The following is a 25,006-nucleotide window of genomic DNA, read 5'->3' as shown; positions in this document are numbered from 1 at the left end:
TGAAATGTTCTCTAGACGTGAAAAGTGCTATATCAAAATGCAAGGATTGTTAGCCTGAAAGCCAACAAAATACACACATTGTCAACACGAAACTGGTGTCAAATTATTTTGAATACAGTAGGAATAAATCTTTTAAGAAATGCACTTGTAATCAATAAATGGAAATGGTTATCATACTTTTATTTCTGGTCATAAAAAAATCAGTATGGTTATGTTCTACATACATATCTATACAAAATAAGTATATATCAGTTCCACACAAACATTGCAACCAGTTTTTTAAAAAAAAACTTCCCCGTTTCAGGGATGATTATGTAATAACAGTTCAAATTTATACAAATTATATACCATAGAGAAATATGAGTTTCTGAAGTTTAAAAATGCCCTTCACCCAAATAAAAGTAAAATTAAGAGGGAAAAGTTTATACTGGAAAATCAAATTTGCCAGTGAAAAAAAGTCGCAGACATACACACACTGCAGTAAGCAGAAGTATGAGAGTCTGGTTTAAGAAGAGGCTGAATGAAGTGTTCAAAATCAAACTGAGGGTTGTGGAAACAAACATTTTCCAAGCATCTTGGACCGTTTCGTACAATTCTTCATGTTATCACTCTATGGCTAATATTTTCAATTTGAGAGCAATAAATAGATATAAAAGACATAAAAAGATAAGCTTATTTTCTGTAACAAGTTACAAAAAAAGGGTTTTTGGCTATGCCAAACAGACTACATTTCCAAGCCACAAAGGTTATTGTTGCAGCTACACCAAGTCTATTCCAGAAGACATTCACTGCAAAATCAACAGACTCGTAAAATACAATTTGATCATGCATACAAAAATATTATCCTTGCACCCCAATTTGGGTTAATTTTTTTTGTTATAGTTAGACCATATCTATTCTACAGAAACCAGTACTAATGTTGGCAATGTCTTAATGTCTTACTACACAACTTGGTAGTAGAACACAAATCTTCTTGGTGACTGATTTATAAGGACGTGTTGCTTTAAAATTTGTACTTTACAAACAACCATATACATTTCAGATAAAGGATCACTGATGATCGTTCCAGCTCTTAATTCAGCCACTTCAATTTCTTAATGCAATTTCTTCAATGCATTAAACAAAAAAGGATTCTGCACCAGTTATTTTGTAACGGAAAATGTTAAACTCAAGAAATAAGCTAGAAATATATCCTGAAATATTGTGTGTTGTGACTGCATGATTTAAAAAAAAATTAAGCTTTTACAAAAAACATATATATAAAAACATACATATTTTTGAAAGCAATATAGATGGGCTGAGCAGGAGTTCAGGATTGTTTTTACTTACTGGTGGCAGTTTTCTCTTGTAATTCAGGGTGTGAAGGGACATTTAGTTTTGAGAGCTGAATCAGTCACAAATGGGCGTTTAACAGAAGCAAGGCAGGGATTGTTCCTTTTCACTGATTTTGCACTGATTGCAAAAAATATCCCTTGCAAGACAAGATCACACAGTGCTCTTTCTACACAACTACAGCATTAACCACCTAAAATAGTGCTCCAGCTGATAAAAATAACTCAATGGGTTCTCAAATATACATTCCAATGCAGAAATACAGCAAGGCGTGATTGGTTAGTACAATTATCCCTGGGAAGGTTTCTGTGAACCAGAAGGGAGGAGGTAGGAGAAAGGCAATTAATTGAAGAATTATGAGTTAACATATGTTACATTGAATGCCGCCAAACCAATTTGCTAAGATTCATTTCATGCCATCTAAGGTAACTTTATATGTACTGTACTATCATATTTTGGCCATAAGATGGTGTTAAAGGACTGACTGCTACCACTGAGCTCAGATACAATCGAAAACAAAGGGAGATTGACAATGCAAGTTTTCACTTTTTTGTTTAAAAGCTTCAAAATGTTCCTTCAGGCCTTTTATTTTTAAAAACTGTCTTCAATTCAGCAGGTTATGGGTGCCTGTAGACGATCAATCATCACCACTATGCCCTACTCAATGATTCTTTGAATTAAGAATAATGCAGTCAATAATACAACCTTCTGAATAACAGCACTTCACACGGAAATAGCATCAATCAAAAGCAGGAATTCAGGTGCAGAGTCCTGTGGTGAAGGAATGGTGAAGTCCCAATTCAGCATACAGTATATTGTTTATGGGGAAAAAAGAGGGGAGAGGAAATCCAGTCCTCCGGTTTTCTTTCCAAATCCTCCAAGCTGTCGATTCAGATGCCATTTTAGCGGAGTAATGGTACTCTAGTGTGGAGTGTGGAGTGACTTGAATAAAATCAGAAACAAAAATTAAGCAAATCTGCCAAAATTACATATTTTAGTAAAAGGTGCAACAGAATTAAAAAAAACTGTCATGCAAAAGTACATAGGCCATTACACAAGAAGCAGAACCACCAACAAAAAATTAACATCTTAAAAAAAGCGCCAATTTTTTTTTAGGTGTGCAAGTTGCACAAAATCTAGAATTTAACAGAAAATGTCTCTCCTTCAAATATCAAGGCTACATACAATCAATGGCCAATCAGCACTTCCACATTCACTGCAAAAGCAGGCAGAAAGACAAAACATGAGCCAGTGCTTGGGGGAAGCCAAAAGGGTGAACGTCTAGTGTGGATTTTTATGGATAAATAAAGACAGGGTTCACACCACAACCTATTGGCGAACCTATGTTATACTGAAGCACTTTACAACATGGTTCTGCTGCGTGAGTGTATGCATAAAACCACAAATACATACACACATACCAAATAAAGTAGCATGAAGTCATGCAAGCCAAGAAAGGCCCAAGTTCAATCCCCCACTTTGTGCTCAATTAGCTGAACTCTGCTTGGGGTGAGGAGACAGTTGGCCAGGGAGAGATTTGTCATCTTCAAACTTAAAACAAAATGAGGGTTGCTGGCTCTGATTCCCAATGTATTACACAGTTAACAGTACACTGGCTGAAGCACATTAGCAAGACAGGAATGACCAGAAATTCAATTATGAAAATATGGGATGCTGTCCCAAAAAAGCAATTAGCTCAAAATCACAGCAATTTGCTAAATCTGCTCATTAGGTGGACAAGCACAGACCCCAATAGATAAACTTAGTCATGCAGCTTTACGATTTAATTTGCTTCAGGTTTCAGCAAAAAATATAAACCTCATGTCAACAACCACTGTTCAAACTGATAACATGCATGGGGGGGTAAAACTACACAGGATTCAATGCAGGCAAACAACACTGATACTCAAAGTGCCACCGGCTACAGATAAGTTTTTCGTGTCTTTTTAAGTATTAGGTTTAATATTTGCAAATTAGCCCAGTGAGTGATTTATGAAATTGGCCTTGTATGCTCCAAAGGAAGTTGATTTGAAAATAGAAAGTAGCAACAGTAGGAAATTCAGAGAGGAGGTTTTTCTGCATTTCCTAAAGTGTCTGGAAAAAGCCTACAGAAAGGGAGTGAGGCTACATTTGCGATCTATGTGATATCTATTCCGTTGAATGAGTCAGATGATGTCCTATCCCAAACCATCATTAATAGTGAAGTTGAGCAGTGAGGGCTGAGGATTGACTAATTCGGATTTCCTTTCTCCTTTCTGACATTCAGTTGGCTCTGCTGAAACGTTAAGTACGATCATTTGGGTGCAGTACAAGTGCAAATCAGTGCTTTCAGGAGGAAAAAAAGTGTTTATAAAAAAAATCTGTTTGTCGAGTGACTCTTCACATTGGCAAAGGGATCCAAAACAAGGGGACATAGTCTTCAAATTAGAAGAGGCTAAAGTGAGAGAGATTAGAAAATACTTCTCAGGAGAATATAGGCAGGTGTGACAGTGTGTATTTTGGGGGCAAACTATGCGATAAAAAGATCTGGCATGATGGGTTCAATATCCTCCTCCTGTTCCTTTGCTGCTACTACTTACTATGACCCCCTTATACACTGTTTCCATTTAGTAATGCATCACCTACATTCTATGGCACTCTAAAATCTTAATATAGAAATTAAATTGAATACTTAGTTGCTGTAGGACAACACTATACCACAACATCTTCAGGATTGGAATCGGTAGTAATGTGTTTGTGCTGCTAGCTAACATTTATATTTTTAAAATATAAAAAAAACACAGGGAAAATGAAAAAGCAGAACAGTAAAAGTACCATATTCGCCCTAAGCGCGTTTCATATAAAGTGCTCCGGGTTTTTCTCCCTCTCTCAGGAATCAAACTGTGTGAAAGAGCGGAGAAATGGAAAGAGACAACAAAAGCATTTCTGGTTAATCAGAGGTTGAAGCTGAAAGCAAACCGTTGGAAAATAAAACAAGAGACAGCATAGGCACTTCCAGTAGTTTGTATCCTCGTGAATGAAATGTAGGATTTTCTGCCAAGTAGGTCAGCTGATGTACAAGCTTCTGCTACTACAACATGAAAGATATTTTAGGCTAGGATAAATAAGAGCATCGCAATGACAGCAGAGGCTTTAATGGAATTATTGACTTTGCCCTATACAAGCTTGGCCAGACAGAACAGAGATTGAACCAAACTAAGCTCGTGATCAGAGGTAACATTTTCAGGGCCGACCTCATAACTGTAAATGACTCCATTACATTGAGGTGCTATTGTGTAGTGCTAACAGCAGCAGCAGCTGACTAAGTAAAAATGTACAGGTTGAGTTGGTGAAATCACACCAGCTGTATTCCTTTGGTGTGAAGCAACAGCAGGTGTGCCTCAGATTAGAAGAAAGAGAAACATTAATTCGACACACATATTTGCACAGAAGTTGTTTCTTAGAAATTCGGAGGCATTCCTACATGCCTCCCAGGAAAGGGCTGAAAATATTGCTCTTAAAAGAACCAAATGGTTTTCCTCGGTGTTGTAAATGTCTATGGCTCTATTTTCAGCAAGGAGGTGCAGCATTTGCAAAACATGAGATATTGGTATTAGATGCAGGCAGGACACTCACACCGACTTAGCAGGCGATATCCACTCTTCAGAAATTAAAAGCATTTATTTAGCATTGATCAGCGAGGACATTGTGGTTGTGCATTATACCATAATGAATTGTGTAAATCCTTCATTTAAATCCAGTCAAGTAGTAGATTAATTGTGTCCCCCTCCCCCCTCCCAAAGTTACCATTAGAGGCACACCATTTACCATTTAAAGCAATTTCCAAACTCAAATGTGGTTCTGAATTGATTCAAAGTGGGATACGGATCGAGATGAGAGGTTGGCACTTACTGGATGAGAGTGGCTTAAATTCCGTACTGCATACGGACTGACGCTGGTGCCGTTATCTGCAGCCCTTCTTCGTGAGGAGGAGTGGCTGTTGTTGTTTATAACGTTTGAGTTATTCAGCTGGGTGACAGAATAACTCTGGGCTCTAGCACCTGAGTTTGCATCACTCGTCTGGGCTGCGTCCTTGTCACTAGTCAATGCATGCAAGTTGCCCAGTGAACTGGCTAGCCTAGGGTTTAGGGGGTGGCTGTATGTCAAAGGGAAAAACAATCGTAAGACAGGTCAGCTTTCACCTCAACAAAATAAATACACCTTTCTGTGTTTTATACATTACTGCCACATTAGCTTCCCTCAATTCCATTAACTTTTTGTGAAAAACTTCACACGTGTTAGCATCATAACTGCAGGTATTTAAAAGGACAGATCAGTAAAATGATAAAAGTGCATTATTTATTTGGGTGTAAAATGCAGGATTTCTAAGTAGCTTCCTTGATGAGGAACCTCTCTATTGTGACGGACCATCCATTATTTAAGGGCTTCCCGTTTGCACGATTCAAAAGTCCTTATTAAGGAATCCCGCAGTTTAGTCCCCATTGTCACCTATTCCCTTTTTGGGGTCACCAAGGAGTTTGACATATGCAGAAACCCATCATCGTGCTTAAGAGTATCCAAACCAAGCTGAGATTTGCATGCACATGGGAAGTCTAGAGATAGATTGTGGGAATGGAATGCCGCTCTCTCCCTGGAAGGACGCATCTATGCATCAAATGCAAGAATTATATATATTTTATCTCCTATTCAACCATTAGTTTCACAAAAATCTCAGTGAAAAGAAATGCCCAGTTTACACTTCTATTTAGCTGATGTGTTCAAGGGAATAGACTGCAGTCCAAATTGCAGAAAAAACACACAACCTACTGGAATATGGCCCATTTATGCCTTAAAGGTTCATTACGATCGTATCAACTTTCTGCCACCTCTGCTGTAGACATGGACTTTTATCGGATGCTTATCCAATCTTGGCTAATGCCACTCTCAGCAGCTACTCTCATCCTTCAACCCATCAAAACCAAATGAGAATTAACAAATATAATCAGCCTTTTTCATGTTTCATTTGTATTTTACCCTTTCTTTGCTTCTTTTTGAAAAGTAGTTGTAAAAGCTTAGAGTATCTTTTATTATATATACACATCATATATATATATATATATACACATACACACACACCCGCAAGTGAAATCAAGCAATAGTTTTCCCTGCTACTGATGACGGGTACAGCTTATAGATAAGATAGTAGTGGAAAATTTGGGAAAAGATGCGGGAAGTGTAGGGGCTGGGAGAAAGAAGCCATCCAGATTAATAGATACTAATTTGAAGAAAATGCCATGATTCGCTCAGAGAGTGGACAATTGAATTCCAAGTAAATCTATTCCTTTCCTCAAATGATAGTTTTATGTAAGTAGACTTTGGTATTCTTCGTCAATATCTGTCAAGCCTCATAGAATAACCTCTGTTGGCCTTGACTGCCCTTTGCTTTTCCGAAATGGATACACTTGAATGCTTTTCACATTTCTGACTGCAGGCACCAAGTAAATGCTGTATACTTGCGTGCCTCAGGACTGCCCAGTATATAAAGGAATGTTAAAGGCACGCACACACACTGAAATGAAGATAACTAATGGTATAAGGTCTCATCTAATGGCAGTCCAGNAAAAAAATCACAGTGCATAGTAACATACTCGGAACTGCTGACATCTTTACTGTACCAAATATCCGTTGCAAAGGCATAATGTTATAACAGATAAGTCCAATGATCGGTCACATAGCTGCCATCTACCATCAACTTTTCCCAATTCTTACTCATTTTCATTCAAACTGGTTCCTGCAGACCCGTTATATCTAACGGCTTTGCTCACACCTTCCTGGCTATACTAAATATCGACACCCATTTTACATTAAGAGGGCAAATCGAGCTCCACTCTCTTCTCCACCACTCCCTCATGGTGTTTGTTCCTGATGGAAAATGTGTGGGGTGAACATCAAGTGATATATGGATTCACTTTGGCTGTGATACACCCCAACATTAAACATCACCACCATCTAGACTCACACATGACAAACAGCCACTCGGGCGAGGCATATTTGACTGACTTCTGAAGAGAAGGAAAGGTAAGATTTTTTTTCGGGGCAGGGGAGAGGAAAATACTCAAATTAGTATAGTTCTATTATTGGATTGTCAAGATATTTGCATTCTAATCCAGAAGTATGTTATATAAAAATATCATAAGAGGTTAGAGATTTGTTACCTTTCCTCCCAGAACCCTAATATTCTGACAACTCCATACTGAATGTGTACACACTATTCAGTTTAGAATTCACATACTCCAGTGCAGTTTTTTTTTAAAAAAAACAAAAGTGCAAAAAGCACACACTTTGTTGCACTAAAATGTAAAGGATAAAATGCTCCGATCGTCATTTTCCACCCCCATGTAAGTTTTTAATAAGGATGCTATGAGAACATTACTCCACAATCCACAACACTGGATTTACAGTCTCAGTTTTTGCAAAGGTCTTCGGTTGTACAATTTGGGAAATTGCCAATTAAGCTGCTAGCTGTTGTGCTTTTGCAACCAAGCAATTAAGTATAAGTACATCTCTACTCCTGCCTGTAAATGCAGACTTCTCGTTCTGATCTAGCAGAGTAAGGATTTCAAACAAGGTCCCATAAAATGAATTAACATTCTTAAATATATAAATCTACATAACATGCATTTGCTATAGATTTTGATCAGAGTAGGTTGTTTCAAGCAATCTGTAGGAAGCAATGTTTCATATAGTTTCAGATACATATCAAAGCCTTGCATTACAGTAGACATCAATTAATGAACACCCTCTTATTGAAAATAGGATAAGCTTGTTCAGCTGCATAAAATTTAGCAGGAATTTGATGCTGATCAGCAGCAACTGCAGCATTGTAGCCTTTGTTCCCATCAGGTTTCTAAAATGTTCTCAGTGGGGTTTAAAAGGAGGTATTCACCAATATGAATTGCAAAAGATTTTGTAAATGCTGAATCTTGCCGGTAACCGGATATACATCACCCTGGCCTCTCCTCTGTGAATTGAGATAGTAGAACTCTGCTCTGTAAACTACTTACGTGTACATTGGAGTGGAGTTAGTGTATGATGCATATTTGGTTACCAGCAGGACTCAATATTTAACAATCTCGTTGCAAATAATGACATTTTTAAAACCCAATTTATCAGATCAGAGGCCAGAAATTCCTCCCAGCCAGAACCTGTGAGAACATTTTCTTTTCGAACTTACAAATGTGCAGAATTGTGCGAAAATCTGAAATTCAGAAGTTCTTTTAATAAAAATGTTATCTTACAATCTTCTTACAAAGAAACTTCCACAATTCTGCAGAACCTTAAATTTTAAGACAATTTTAATTCCAGGCTAATACTCAGTGGAATTTCAGGCCTTTGTAACAGTGTAGCTTATTCCATTCAGTGTGCAAGACTAGAGCCAGCTTATTAAGTTTAACACTGCATGGGGTCAACCATTTCTTTCATAGAATTCAGTAAGTTCTGGTTTACTCTTCCCATACTCGCCCAGTCTTTCCAGATTAACCAAGAAAACCTGAGGGGGAGGAGGAGACTGCTTTTCAAGTCTTCAATCATTAGAGTCAAAATGATGAAGAATAGCCATTTGAGGGTTTTTTTGTAAAAAAGGAAAGTATTTGATTGTCTAAAAAGTTCACAATGACGGCTATCCCAGCCAGTCAATGTTAAAGGCTGGAATAGATCAGGCTGCCTTTTAAACAATGGAGGGGTATAATTTGTGATTGCAACTTACCTCCTTAAACTACTGTTGGCTGCCATGGACCTTGTTGTCCTCTTGGTACTGCCTGTCAGACCCACGCCAGGAACAGCAGATGGCTTAAGAGAGGTCTTGGCGCTCTGTGCACTGGACTCCAGGATTATCCTACTGGGGTTTAAGTACATTGATTTGCAGTTGAAAAGGAGCATAAAACAGAAAAACTCACATTTAAAATGATCACAGACTGAGAAGCTTTACATTAACAAATAATCAGATTTTATGCTATTCCAGTCTAAAAAGAATCAAAAATTAAATTGATTACCCAACACAAAGATCATGTTTAATGGACACAACTCATGTGGTATTTTTGAATTGCTTTAGTTCATGGAGGCAATTACTGTATCAAGTAAAATCTTTATGCAACTTACAATGTAAATCAATTGTGAGATTGCCCTTCCAGGAGTTGATTGTCACACAAAAAAACGGCCAAATGGCTTCCTACCATCTTGTGCATTTTCACGGAGTGCATTACTGGGATACAAGTCCAAGGACTCATAGGTCCTCAAATACACAACCTAGGTCCCAGGCTTTAACCCTGGGACCTAACATCTGAAGCCAATCCACTGTTTAATAGCGTCAGCTTGACTCAAAAGGATACTTTGCAACACAATAAATCATGTACTGTTCACTATTATAAACAATAATGCTCCATGACAAAAGGGCAGACACCTACCTAACCGCCTGGGATGATGATCTAGTGTGTATTTTGTTTTCTTCCAACCTACAACAAATAATGCGAGATTTAGTGGGCAACACTTTAGCACTTATTAGGCAAGTACATTTCTGATCAGAGAATGTGCAGCTTGATACAATGAGAAATCAAACCTCTAATTTTAGAATTGATAAAAGTCTGAAAAGGGGTGAAGTAAAGCAACGTGATAAACGCTGGCTTCTGAATTTCAGATTTTCCCATAATTCTGCGCATTTGTAAGTTCCAAAAGAAAGTTGTCTCACAGGTTCTGGCTCGGAGGAATTTCTGTTACATAAAGAAACCAAGGGCTAATCTCAGCAAATATTTGGTTGAAAGATAAAAATCGAGAGACAAGAGTGTGACTAAGTTTGGGATTTGACGGTGGCAGTTAAAGAGAGAAAACAAAATAGATTTTAACAAATGATGGTTAAAAATCCACAAGGCCAGAAATAAATCACATTAGCAAAACAGGATAATCACGTTCCAAATTACTCAAATTAATCTGCCCACTCTAAACACACCTAACATCTTAAAAGTATGCCTTGCAAGTTAAAACACACATTAAATTCAATATTTACAAAACAGTAGTATCCCCAAGAACACACATAATCCAAAATCTATGGGACACTACACACACAGCAACCACAAATGACAAACAGCACACTAGGTTATTCTTAAGTGGCAAAAGACCAACTATACACAGGTTTATACAAAACCCATTTTGGAAGCAGCACAGTTAACTATAGATCTTCGAAGGCTCTGCATGGTTCCCATCCAAGAGACCCAAATAAACCTACAGGTCTGATCTCTGCTTCAGTTAATAGCAGGATGTTGAGAAGACAGGGGAATTTGATTTGGATAGCTCTTTTCAAAGAGCCGGCACAGACACGAATGACTTCCTTCTGTGGTGTGGTGTATAATTCTATGCAATGGATTAGCAAGTTTTAAAGCTTTCATGAATTAATAAAATGGCAGAGAAGGCTAGATGGACCAAATGGCCTACTCCCCTTTTTCTGTTGCAAAGGGCTTAAAAGTGATAAAGAATATTGCAAGGCTGAAGAAACTAGAAGGATTCTGAAATGAAGTGAAGCCAGACAGCTAAAAAGCTACCTGGAGTTCCTTGCATTTAACATTCACTGAAAATAAATAAATGGTCTACTTTCATAGTACCCAGTTAAAGCAGCCACTACACCCAATAGTAACTGAAGCTTCAACTACACCCAGTGGTAGAACTTGACTAAAGCAGTCACTACAGCAGTATGAGGTTTAAGTAGCCATTCCATCTAGTGTTAGTAACTGGTAATCAGATTAAAGCAGCCACTATGCCTAATAATAGTAAATAGTTTAAGAATTCACTGAGACAAAAACATTGCAAGAGGTACACTCCCTTATCATTACACAAATATAATTTCTGAAAACAAAATAATCTCAGCAAAACTGGCAAGGCAAGGACAAATGGTGGTGTGAAACATTACATCAAGATTCACTCAATAAAGCTCCCGTTTAGCTTAAACATAGTCTGATCAGAAACACAGCATTTACAACTGGGGTTACAGACAGTTTCCAAATATTGGATTGTGTGGGGCCAACTGGCAGGAACTCCCTGTTAATGTGATCTCTTCCCTACCTCTGTGGCCTGCTAGCTTCATATAGTCCTGTCCGCTCCCTCTGCTCAGTGGGCTCCATCTGGCCTGCTCCATGTCCCTCACCCCACCATTGGCAGTTGAGCCTCAGCCTTTCTGACCCCACCCTTTGGAACTCCATCCCACAGTCCCTTTGCATTGCTCCCTCCCTTGCCTCCTTCAAGGGCCATCTCAAGACCCTCCTCTTTCACTGAGCCTTTGGTCACCCTCTTACCCTTACCCTCCCTGTCCTCCACTCTCCCTGATCCCACCCCCTGACTGCCCAGCGCCTAGGGACGTCCTCCCAGTGTGAAAGGCGCTATACAAATATAATTTGTTATCATCTACCTCCAGTGGGAGCAGAGTTGCTGTGGGTCAGTGTGAAGCACAAACAGTTACCAGCAGTTTGACACTTGCAATACCTCTGACATTCCAACTGTGTCTTGGGCTCCACTGTCAGTCACAGTATGCACAATGCACATGTGCCTCAATATGCATATAAGACTCAGTGTCCTTGAACTCCGGTGGTGAAAACATCAGGCACAACCGATAGCTCTCTTGTTTCCCCCTTCAGGACAGTGAGCAATACACACACACACACAGCGCCCGCAGGTGACAAATGAATCAGCCTTGGCTGAAATGCCCTCAACAGGTGAATCGTCTGCTGCCGCTTAATGTTCAGACTCACACATCTAGAATAGTTAATTGAGTGAACACTGGAAGCAGCAGGTGCCTGATCAACTATACTGAATATTGAACAGCGTGCAGGGAAGCATGAAGCCAGGCCATTAGGAAAAGGGGGGAGATAATTAGAGTAGGGTGGAAGAAAAACCTGAATGCTTGTATAAGGTACCCTGTCAACCAAGAGAGTGAAGCTAAATTACTTTAGGGCCTTAAGTCAAAAACAAATAGCAAGTGAAAGCATTCGACTCCCTCCCACATTCGTCATTTAAGGATAACAATGTTTTTCTTATCATTATGGAAAGGATATATACAGAATACTGAAGCAGCGTGCAGGGTAGCAGAATGGAATTGTATCCCAAGTGGCAACTGATCTGAAGGTCTGCATCACACTGTAGCACTACAAGGTTCTTTGCAGAAGTTTGACTAGTTTACCATTTTCAGCATTTGTCTCATGGGAAAAAGGAGGAAGATCAAATTCTGTTTCTGGCAACCAGCAATGGAACTGGAATGATGGAGAGAAAATCCACTGGAGAGTATGACTGTGCAAGAACCAAGTTGTACATTGAAATCACACTACACAGACTGCGGCAACATTCACCATCATAATTGTACACAGGCATTGCCTAAGAATGTGCTGCAAAAGTGTAATGTGCTCAAGGATTACTTTGTATTACGAAGTAATCCTTGAGCACATTACACTCTTGTAGCACATTCTTAGGCAATGCCTGTGTAGAGTGAAGCATAAACTATAGCCTTGAACATTATCCCAATAGGATTTTTTTAAATTAATCTTTTCTTAAGAAAACTGGTCAATCACTACATGGATGTTTGTTAGACATTGCTGTATGCAAAATTAGCCGATGCATTCACCCACAAAACAGTCACTGCACTTTACAATACATCATGTGAAGGGCTACAGGCTGTCCTCCTGATATGAAAGGCGCTATAACAAACACAAGGAATATTATTATTAGGAAAACGGTAAAGGTTGTGCTCATTAATATAAAGGACACTGATGCTGGGAAATGGAGCACATTCCCATTTTGGGCAATAAGTGTTCCTAGCTCAGTTTAGCAGAATTAGATATAAAGTAAAGCTGCCTCTACTCCAGCCTAAGAAAAACCTCCATGCTGTACACTCCCCACACCAGCAAAAACAAGGGCTCCCAAGTTAAATATTACCAATTTTAGAGCAGTTTTATGCTGCGAGCCCATGTTCGAATTAGAACTGGGTTGAGACAGCCAGGGGGAATTTCACACGGGTCCCTCACAGTCAACAGACAGAAGAGAATTTCCTCCCAGCTCTCTGGGCTACATTTGAAACCAGTTCCAATAAACATTTGGGGAAGCAATATGCCATCCGTGAGGAAGGAGGCATTTTACACTGGGATGCAAGTGGGAGTTGCTAACCAGAAGTGGGTTTGATTAAGAAACCAAGACATTGCTGTATATATTTTTAAATGATTAAGGTAGGGTATATATCTGTATACTGCAATGGCCATCCAGGTCAGAACACTGTAGGGTAAGAAACACAGAAAGTAATTTCATGTTATTATGGCATATGCTTCCTTTCTCGGTTTTGCCCACACAATCTTCAATCACATGGCTTATGCCTCCTAACTTTAACCTAATTTACATTCACTTTCCCCAAATACCACTGCTTCCTCACAAACAGAAACACGAACAACCCTCATAAAATCAGCAGCAAAACAGAAACACACAAACAACCGGCTTCATTTAAAATCAAATCCGGATACATATGGTGTACTCAGTAAGGGTGCCACATCCAAACACAGATACCTAAAAAAGAATAGGAGTATTACAGACAAACAAGAAGTGCGCTCTGTGAATTGGGTCTGCCCAGCACAAGTTATTAAGTAACAGGCTTAGAAACAGTCATGCATGCTAACACTCAGTTCCAAAGCTATTTTTAAAAGCTTTAGCTGGCCTCATGCTTAACTTTACGCTGAGACCTGTCTGTGTTTCAGCAGCCAATTGATCGAGTTGCATTTGTTACATTAAAAAAAATCAATGCTGGATCTGAAGTCATGTGGAATTACTACCCCCTCCCCAGCTTTGTCATGCAGCTAAGCACAATTTAACGAAAAAAGCCCAAGTTACAAGGGAACAACCGTTATGACGGAAAAAAGCAGCGATGGGTAACATTAAATGTAAAAGCATTGTATATCTACACAGTTTGTGGGATGCAGGATGACCAGGTTAGGATGGGGAATGGAAACAGAAAAAAACATGCACATTCCGAAATTCAATGCAAAATTTTAATGTTAGTTGCATCTTCACTCAATCCCCATCATGAAAAAAGTTATTTTCCGTGAGAGAAGCTTGATTAAAAAGCCATTTTAAACACTGATTATACAATAAACAATAGGTCTTTAAAAGCATCACAAATTAAAGAAAATCATTTGTGGTGTACCCCTCCCTTTTGATTTTAAGAAATAGCCAGTAGAAGTTATTAGTAAAGCATGCACTGACAGAGATTTGGAAAGTGCAATGCACAGCCGAGTGAGTAGTGTTTGAAAAAGAAATGGAAGTGGCACACTTACAGCGCTACCTGCCCGGGTCCTGAAGGTTACTAGTTTCCTAACCCATCTAGACAGATTAGCAGGATGGGAGAAGGGTAGGCACAAACCATCCACCAGATGACAATGCTACACAGTGTAGAGACCAGCATAGCTAGGAGCCATCTAGAAGAGGAAAAAAGATGAACAAAAAAATGCAAATGGAAGAGCAGAACATTTGAGCTAAAATGCACATTGGCAAAGTAACTCCTGCAAAGCTATTTTTTGGAACAACAATGCAAGCAAGGTGCCATGCAAACATCTAAAGACTCATTCATATCTATAGCACAGTACAAAATCTTAGATTACCTTTTGTATATTTGTGTTCATTCCTTTAATTTCAATCTCCACATACAAAGAGGATTATCCATCATTCCACAGGAGGAAATGTGAGGGGCTAAATGCTGCACATTGTTTAGTACAGGTGACCTTCCTCCACTCTGCAGTATATGAGAGCTTAGCTTGAGGGAATAGCACCAATATCCCAAGCAACAGTGAGAGGGTGGAAATATACAACTCAAAACTACACCAGGTCAAATAACAACACCAACAACAAATTACATTTGTATAGCACCTTTCACATCCCAAGGTGCTGAACAGTCAAGGATTTAGACCCGAGCAGGGGGTTGGGATCATGAGGGGTGGAGGCGGGGAGGGTAGGGGTTGGAGGATGAGGGTTTTAAGATGGGTAGAATGGGGGACATGGAGCAGGCCAGAGCCCGCTGAATGGAGGGAGTGGCAGGTCGGTATCGAGTTAGTGGGTCACAGAGGAAGGAAGGAGCAAAGTCATGGAGGGCTTTGAAATAAAAAGTTTTGACTTAATTTGAAGAAATTAACAAGGCCATACTTAAGATAGTGTTCTTGCGCATTTACCCAAACTTCATAAATAGAAATACTGGAACAAAATAGGCCATTTAGCCTGTGAAGCTCCACTATTAATTCCTTTAATTCAATCTTCCCATCTTTTCTCCACATCTAATACCCCTACTTACAAACTATTTATCTACATCTTGAAATAGTCAATGAACTCTATATCTCTGGCACATCTGAAGCAATCCATTCCATATTCTTACAAACCTCTTATCAAGAACATTTTTGTGAACCCCCTTTCAACAGCTTAGCTCTAATTTTAAAGGTTCTGGATTCCTAAAGAGCAAAGCAAAAGCACATAAGCTGCTCCAGACAATAGTCTCAGTCCTCAAGGAGAACCTTCTACATGTTGACCAAGAGTTCACTGAGCAAACTCAGTAATCCCAACCTCCAGAGGGAGCAACATAGCCAGAGAGAGTCTACTTCCTAATCTGGTTTAGTAACAGACTTAATTAAATTTCTCAGCAATAAAAGAAATGTGTCATGTATATGTGTCAGCATGGTTCAATGGTAGCACTCTCACTTCTGAGTCAGAAGATTGTGGGTTGAAGCCCCATGTCAGGACGTGAGCCCACATACTCCAAGTGCTAAGCGGACACTACAGTGCAGTGCTGGGGGGGTGGGCGAAGGGGTTTGCATTGTCAGAAGTGTCATCCTTTGGATGAGATGGTAAACCGAGGTGCCACCTGCCTGTTCAGGTGGATGTTAAAGATTCCACGACACTATTGAAGTAAAGAAGGAAGTTTCTCCCTGTGTCCTAGCCAACAATCCCCACAATAAAATTGGTCAATCATTTCATGGCTGTTTGTGGGACATTGCTGTGTGCCATAGATGCCACATTTGCCTGCACAATACAGTCACTACACTTACTGTAAATCATGTAGAGTGCTTTGGGACATTCTCCTGACTTGAAAGGCACTACACCAAATGCAAGGATTATTACAAATGTGAGGTGAGCCAAACATCAACACCAAGATTTACTGACACAAACGGAATTCAGAGAGAATTTGCAGACCATAAAACTAGACAATATGAGATGGAATCCTTTAACACATTAAATGAAACGAGATTCAGCAACATAACCATTCAGATTGAACATGGGAACACATGTGCAGAAATCACCCCAGACAAGAGCCAGTGTCCTGTAGGAACCTCCAACAAAATTCCAACAGCCTCTATATGAGAAGTGTCCACATGGCTGATCACTGGGGCCCACCCGCTGAAAACCAGTTCCTCTTTCTAAATAGATGCCCAAAACCTGGTCGCTGTTGATGGAATCCACTGCTTTGTTTTGCAATTGCAACACAGCTCAATTCCTGTGAATTGCCTTGATATCCATGCCAAGTTTATATGATGTTGAAGCAAAGCACTGGGGACTGAGCTCCAACCTGCTTTATTGATTTATCAAATCTTAGTAATACTGTTGTCCACCTACATTGTTACAACTTTGTTTCTGACAATACTTTAGGGAAAGTCATATTACTCAACCACTATGTTTGGCTATGAAGCTATGTTACTCCCTTATATATTATATACCCACTCCCTTCTTCCTCCCTGACCCCAGCTCAGGTCTGAAATGCTGAAAACACTGTCCAGCGCCATGGGACATCCTCCCGACGTGAGAGGCGCTATACAAATGTAATCTTATTTTTGTTGTTAGGATAGGTGTTTTATTGTAGGACCCAATTATGTGCCCACAACTATACAACTCAATGCAGAACGTGGCTCAGTCTGTACCTTCCTTTTGGCATTGCTGGAAACACTGCTTACTTGGTGACTAAAAAAAAGAGCACTTCTGCAAAATTGGAACTGAAGATCTCTCTAGATCTGCAGCAATCTAGCTTCAATATAGTTATGGCCAACAAGTAAGTTGCATCAAACCTTTATGCTTAATAAAATCCAACAATGGAGTAAGAAAGGTATCACAGGAATCAAGGGCACTAGAACTGACTGGCAGTTGATGCTATCTTTTGACAGGAAGCAACCAAGCTAAAACCTCGAAGGATAGGTACCAACCAATCTACACCCAATAAACAAATACCAAAACTCGGCAGAAAACCAAGTCAAACCTCAATGTTTCAGGTACCAACCAAACCACACCCCGTATAGATAGTAACAAGTGTTACCTTAATGGACATGTTAATGATTAGACACCAACCAAGCTGCAAAAGGCTGATTGATTAAAGTATCAGTGACTTTGTGCAAGATTATGAATCTTTACAAAAAGCAATTTAACTGAAAAAGTCACTACAACACTTTGTGAGCGAAAAAAGGCTTTTGATAGATAATTACATCCAATATAAAAGCCCGATATATACTAAACNTTTTTTTCCTGGTGGAAGGAGAAAGCAGACTTACAGGAAAGGTGCAGAGCAAGGTCTTATAACAGTAGAGTGGGGGATTGTCACTTGAAGCAAGCACAGTACGAAGTTCTTGTAGGAAGACAGAGTAAGAAATACGGTTTTCTCCTCATACTGTAGAACAAATTATATCTGCATCATGAGATTCAAGTAGTGTGGGCAACGGATTTCATAAATTTAGCTGAATTACTTCCCAAAGTGGCATTACATTTTTCACATTCACTTTGCTTTCTCAAATTCATAATATCGCTCAAAACACATGGAAACAAAAATAAAGTGTGTGTGTGTGTGGTGGGGGGGGGGGGGGGGGAGAATCCCGTACTTCTAAGTATAAAGTAGGTTTTAAAAAAATTCCAATTAACACCTAAAGCTGCAGATAGCTAATTCACATCAATACATGTAAATTACTAACACATCTATTTTTCGGAGGTCAAAAAAGGCACAATCCAGCACGAGCCATCAGAGCTGCAGGTCAGAATCCCAGGCACAGCTGGTCAGTTCACTGGATAATAGACAGTCAAGAGAGTTTGGTTCGGTTTGGCTCACTTCACTGAAATGCATCACTAGTTGTCCAGTCACAGGGGAGGCCATGGCCAGACTCCTCTCCTCACGTAAGGAGAGTTTTGGGGGCCCAGAGTAATTCACAGGTAGAGATTGTTGGGTTGGGGGAATGCAAACTGAGAATTTCAATATTAAATATTGATTTTTGAATATCTGGGATACATAGTTACTTGCAGGCCAACATACAGTACAACACCACAGTTTATCATTATACAAACCATTTTTGCTTCTTTTAATACATGGTTATTTGATTTCTTTATTAAAACATACATTTTTTCCTTTGTATTACAGGTTCATGTGATTCAAACTGAAATCTATCAGTTGCAGAACACATTATTTACATGCTCATGAGTCAGATCTTCGCAAACAAACACAGAAATCAATGGCAGCCAAAATAAAGGCATAGAACATAGCATAAATACACATTTAGAAAAATAAGTTTATGGTAGATTTAAACACTTTCATAATGAAGGTGAATATTTCAAGCACAGGATTATCTCAAAGTTCATCTGCATTGCGAAACATGCAAGTTTTAAACATGCGCAATTTAAACCTCAACCATTTATAATTGAACATTACCTCTGGGAAGATTGAATAAGTGATGCATACATTCTGTCTTTCACTTCTGCGAGTGAGTGATATACACTCCCCTTTCACCTCTGTGAATGATCTACACTATCCTTTAGTTTGGGGAGGAGTGAATGGACAACATATACTAATTACACTTTCACTCCTCTGGAACATAGATTTTGGATTGCTAATGCTAAGGATGTATCTCACTCATAGAAATTTAATTTAAAACAAGAAAAAGTTCTGATAGTCTTGAAATTAACCAAGAATTGAAAAATAACAGTCTCTATTCAATCTCCAAATGACACTAAACTAATGGGTGCACTCAAACTTTACCAGTCAGTTATTATGGAACAGCAGGAAAGTACTCTTCTTAGACTAAACTTAAAAATGTCATTCCTTAGCACTGATTTTCCTCATCTGCTTAAGCCTAGAGCATTTCATTTTAAAAATGTAAACTAAACTTCCATATATATTATATATACATTATATATATTACACACACATATTTATAAAATGTGTCTGGTAGGATTATGAACTATCAATATAGAGTATTATTCATTTAAAACAAGTTTCCTCAGAATCTAGAATCCCCCATCATCAATGAGAATGTACTCCGCAAGGGCTTCAATGGGAATGCCGTATGGAGCAGCCCCCGTATGGAGCAAATCCTCGCAGTGTTATTAATGCAGAGACTATAATCATAGAAACATTAACTATGGAGAAGTTCTCGCTCAGAGAGAAGGTGCAGGAAAGGACCAAGTGAAAAGATAAGAGTACCTCTGTGTATGTTTGTTGGGATTCACAGAACCAAGACCACAAGACATGAACAAACAGACAGAAAGTATGTTTTCAGCTGGGATGGAAATGGTGAGCAAGACAAAAACAAACACCTGATTTCACTCCAAGCTTCATGACAGCAGCCACTGTTGATCAACTGCTGAGCCTCACTGGTCACTGCACCAGTCCTGCCTCTCAATGGTCTACTGGCTGCCTTCTTAAAGGCAGCAACGTCACCGCGGGGGAGAACAGATAAAGAGCACTTTGAATAGCTGGAACTTGGAAAGAGCAGAAAGAACTTGGAAGTCACACACTGACATCACCATAACTAGAAATTCCAGTGCCAAAATCTTCAGAATAATTGGATACTTTTGAAACACACACACACACACAGTCTGCAGATTAAGGTTGTTTATTCCCATAGTTGAACCACACCTTAGCAACCACATTGTTTGCTGGCCAGCAGCGTCTCCAAACTTCGGTTCAATTCTGTATGGCGTCCAAAGCATTTATTGCAAATCAAGCTATAAATCTTTTCTCCACCTGTTCACCCACTCAAATAAAATGTAAAGTGCTATTTTGGTTGAATGCTGCACCATTAAATACGCCTATTTCTCCTGTTAATGTACTCAAGCATCTCACTGAGAGGAGGAAGGGGGCCGATATGGTGCGTGATAGGGGAAGGATGTGGCGCGCGATAAGGGAAAAACACCACATATTTTAAGCAAGAATGGCAACTCGTACTGATGCTTAGAGAAAGGGATTAATTGTAAATGAATCTCAAGAGCTGAGTTTGAAAAATAATTCTGGCCATGTCCATTTTACTTTTTTGTCATTGCCCAACGTCTACTGGCAAACCTCAGCCCGGAGGAGATGTCAGGTCAAAGCTCAGGTCTCAGAGCTCAGTATGTGGAGTTCACTGCAGGAGGCTTGACTTGACATCCTAAGGAAAGCTTTGCACTGCCGTTTTCCCGACATCCACTTTTTCTATCCCCATGGCCATTTTGGAATCCCGATTCAAAACAACAGCGCTGCTCAGCCGATTGCTGGGTGAGGTTTANTTTTTTAGCCAGCAACAAAAGTCACACAGGCCCATGCTTAATCCCTGGTCTGTGACAGCAGGTCTGTACGGATCTTAGCTTGGGCAGCAAATCAAATCTTGGGGATGTGGGGAACCTGCTCTGGTCATGCTGCTTGGAGAAGTGTGTTTGTAGATGCTGGGTGAGGATAGGATCAGGCTCCACTATGTTACCCACAGCAAACTACCATGGTCAAACATACTAACGCTTACCATCAAGAACTCACAAATAAAAAGCACGGCTGAGTACACTCAGTGCTCATGAAACTATAGCCAGCAGGACAGTTGCGAGGGAGATCACTTTAGCTTCTCCCTCACAGAAACCATTCAATCAAGAAAAAAAACAACAAATTACACCTGAGGTGTCTGGGACTTGCATATTTCATGTTATCCAAATGGTTCTTGCAACTGTTAGAATAAATTCATGTCAGACCTTCAGTGCTTACTCAAGCTTATCCAATGCCACTGTGACACAGCAAGCCACTCTGGGAATCCGAGGACTAACTAATCCCAAAACAGTCACTCAAAACCCAACGCAATCAGTTCTAGTATGTATTATGTATTGCTATATTAACACACAAGCGAGGGGGGCGGGGGCTTTGGTTCCTACTTATCGACAGCATCGAAGACAAAGAAAATACCTGAAGATTATCATTAACATTTCATATTTCCTTTCACAGAAATGGCGTTGTGCAAGTTCTGTGGTTAATGCAGCAATGTCAGCTGTGGTTAGCGCAATTTGTCATCTCAGTGAGGAAGGGGAAGAGGAAACTCAGTGCAGGTAGCATAATGGAGACTGAAATTATTTATTTCCCTGCTCTGGGCCTGATCCACAATCAGACTGGAGCCTGGCCTTCCTGGCCAAAGTCTTGGAACGCCTCGTTGCAAATTAACTTTGCTCACACCCCTCCCTCCACTCAAACCCCTCCAGTCTGGTTTTCACCCAACCCACAGCACAGAGACAGCACTTGTCAAAGTCACAAACGACATTCCCTCTATCTGTGACCAGGGCTCCATCTGCCTCCTCATCTTCGTGGATCTCTTCGCCATATTCGACACAGTCAATCTCGCCATCTTGCTCCACTGCCTCTCCTCCCTCATCCACCTTAGTGGGAATGCACTCGCATGGGTTGAATCCTACTTAACAAACCGCCAACAATACATCTCGGCAAATCATTTCTCCATCCGCCCTCCCCCGGGGCTCCATTCCAGGTCCCACTTCTTTTCCTCATCTCCATGCTCCCTCTTGGCGATGTCATCCACAAACATGGGGTTACATTCCACATGAATGCGGATGAAATCCAAATATACTTCCGCTGCCTCCGCTAGGCTGGCTCTGGCTTCCTGTTTGGTGGCCATGCCTTCAGCCACTATGCTCTGCAACTCTGGAACTATCTCCCTCAATCCCTCCACTTTGCCCCTCCCTCCCCACCTTCAAATCCCATCTAAAGACCTTCCTTTTTGATCATGCTTACAGTCACCCCCGCTCCCTCATTGTCAGACTCCGCCAATGTCAAGCGCTCCGGGACCAAACCCTGCGTGAAGGGTACTATATAAATGCAAGTTGTTGTTGTTGTTGTATTGGAAGGGGAGCGCAGAGAAAGCTGTCTTTACAGGTGACTGTCCTTAACGTGCCCTGGCTCGACGGTGAATAAAGTGGAAAATGTGTTCAGCTCCTCAGCATTTCCATTTTGTGTGTTTAAAAGAACAAACGTTCACCACAAATAACATACAGCTTTTTTTAAAAAAAGTATAGTTTTTGTTAAGGTTTCGCAGCGTTACTCACTTAATTGAACCGGTAGTCGCGGCTCTAGCTTGTCTTTTGCTCTTCAAGGCTCGAAGTTTATCTCCTTGGGTCATCTCGTTTTTATTAGGATAGTGATCATCATTATACTGAGGGTGAAGAAAAGAAACTGATTAGAACATACAGACATACTGTGAAATATACTGGATCACCTACAGAGGATCACACCAAATATACATACAAGTCTGAAGCAGCCACAAACTACTGTCTCTTTTCAAAAAGAGCCACAGGATCTTTAACATCCATCTGAAGAGACTTCAGTTTAACTTCTCATCCAAGGAATGACACCTCAATACAGAACTATCCCAGCAATGCACTGGAATGTCAGTCTAGTCTATAAACTCAGATAATCTCAGCTAACACTCCAATGCATTGCTGGGGGTGGAGTGCAATGTCAACGGTGCCATCTTTGTGTTGAGGTATTGTGAATGAGAAGTGAATTTCTCTCGGGGCCCTGGCCAACAATCCTCCAAATAAAAGCTGTCATTCACTGCTTAGCTATTTGTGGGGCAGTGCCATGTGCAAAATATGTGCTGTGTTTGCCTACAAAATACGGTCACTGCATTTCACAGCAAATCATCTGAAGTACTTTGAGAAGTCTTCCCGATGTGAAAGATGCTATATCAAATGCATGAATGTTATTCTTCTTATAATAATCCTTGTATTTGATATAGCGCTCTTCACATCTTCTAGACGTCTCAAAGCGCTTCACAGAATATACTCTAAAGTATATTGACTGTATATTTGTGGGTGAGACGTGGCTGCCAATTGCACACAGCATTTAATTATGATTAAATAATATATTAAAATATTAATAATAATCATAAATAACAATAATAGACCATTTTACGGAAAAAACATTCAAAATGTGCATCTGTGCTCAGATTATTTGACAAAACCAATAAACTTATCTATAACAATTTCAATCACATTTTGCAAGGCACAATGAGAGACCTCTAGCTTCCTACAAGCTCGATGGTGCAGCGTAAATAGTGTAGGAGGCTGTTGTCGGGTGTTAATCGCAGAGCAGTACTCTATGTAATGAAATTGAACCAGATTAGCAACATCTGAGTATTGGATGATATGATTTTGGATGAATTAAGGATATCAAGTGATCGCTTACCATGTGATTTTCTGGTTTGTCATTTGTCTTATTATCATTAATGGAAATATCATCAACCCCTGACAGAATCCTTGTAACCCCAACCTTGTCCTTTCCATTCTGCTGTTCCTTTAGCTTGGCACGGAAAAGATCGCCTTGTGCCCACATACTAGCTTGTTTCCTGCTCAACACAACAATAAAATGTAAGCGCATAAATAACACTGCTGTTGGAAGTAGAGGTTGGAAAATTGAGCACATGCATTAAAGGCCATGATTGTACAATTAGAAAGCCACAAGTACACTTGAGTAAGTGTATTTAAAGCAGGTTTTTTTAAATAAATATTTTCGCATCTGGAAAGTAGGAAAATTATAATACTCACTCTTCCAAAAAGTGCTGTTGAGGTCCTATTACAGACCCTGGCCTACAGATTCTGATCCAGGCAATGGCCTCTGCTGCTGTCAGCTTGTAGTGCTTCATGATATAACAGGCTATTAAAGTGCCCGTTCGGCCAAGACCGGCTGTAACATTGCAAAAAGAACGAAGTCATTTTCCTTCTAAACCAAAATATTTTCACAGCCTCACAGCAGTTTGCAATACACTGCTGTCCACAAATTGGCTGCCTTGTTCATCTACAAAATATACAGTTGCCACAATTTACTGTAAATCCTGTGAAGTGCTTTGAGACGTCCTCCTGACATGAAAGGCCTCCATTATCAAATGTAAGGATTTATTTATTTATTTGAAAGTTGGTGCCACGAAAGATACGTGTTTGCACGCAAACTCCTGCATGTCACATTGACGCCAGGGCCATGGTCTTGTGAGTTGTCCGCATGGTGTATATGGGAAACCCTGATGAAAAGCAACCTATGGTGTCCCATCACAACCAATGCTAACGCCATTTGCGGGTTTTTTCAACTCTTCCACATACACCTGAAGAGAATACCTTTACAGTGTATGGCAATGACTCCTTCCGCATTTTCACTGATGTTCAAGAACTTTTTCACGATGGCATCATTGGGCGTGCTTCCATCCACAAAGAAGAGATCGTAGTGCTCAAAGCGAGCGTCTGTGAACCGTTTGGCATCGTACATTTTCTTGTTTAAGCGAATAATCGTGGTGATAGTGTGCTTTCGGAAGTATTGAAAGTAGGCCTCTGGGGCGTGCAGGGGGTAACCTGGTTGAATGAATCAAAAGGACTCAACTTA

The 25,006-nt window shown here is 39.9% G+C and overlaps 1 protein-coding gene across 8 annotated transcripts in view; it reads right to left on the bottom strand.

The window, feature by feature from the left end:
• Positions 1-166: 166 nt before the first annotated feature.
• Positions 167-25,006, bottom strand: part of LOC103182833 (dual specificity protein phosphatase CDC14C) — a 71,122-nt gene continuing 46,282 nt past the window's right edge. For 2 of the 8 annotated variants that reach the window (XM_007899985.2, XM_042333317.1), the window contains exons 9-16: positions 24,745-24,975; positions 24,181-24,319; positions 23,822-23,981; positions 22,681-22,787; positions 9,774-9,821; positions 9,077-9,208; positions 5,224-5,467; positions 167-2,274 (exon numbers count right to left, since the gene is read on the bottom strand). In XM_007899985.2, coding sequence (XP_007898176.2) covers positions 2,254-2,274; positions 5,224-5,467; positions 9,077-9,208; positions 9,774-9,821; positions 22,681-22,787; positions 23,822-23,981; positions 24,181-24,319; positions 24,745-24,975 — 1,082 coding nt within the window. In that variant the 3' untranslated portion in view covers positions 167-2,253. Of the gene's footprint in view, positions 2,275-4,146; positions 4,213-5,223; positions 5,468-9,076; positions 9,209-9,773; positions 9,822-14,660; positions 14,802-22,680; positions 22,788-23,821; positions 23,982-24,180; positions 24,320-24,744; positions 24,976-25,006 lie in introns of those variants that run through there. The other 6 variants (XM_007899986.2, XM_007899988.2, XM_007899987.2 and 3 more) reach the window with 6 other exon arrangements.

Source organism: Callorhinchus milii, unplaced genomic scaffold (assembly GCF_018977255.1).
Source record: "Callorhinchus milii isolate IMCB2004 unplaced genomic scaffold, IMCB_Cmil_1.0 Scaffold1, whole genome shotgun sequence".
Taxonomy (NCBI): Eukaryota; Metazoa; Chordata; class Chondrichthyes; order Chimaeriformes; family Callorhinchidae; genus Callorhinchus; species Callorhinchus milii.
The sequence above is the reverse complement of the archived record's forward strand: the minus strand, read 5'-3'. Positions and strand labels throughout refer to the sequence as shown.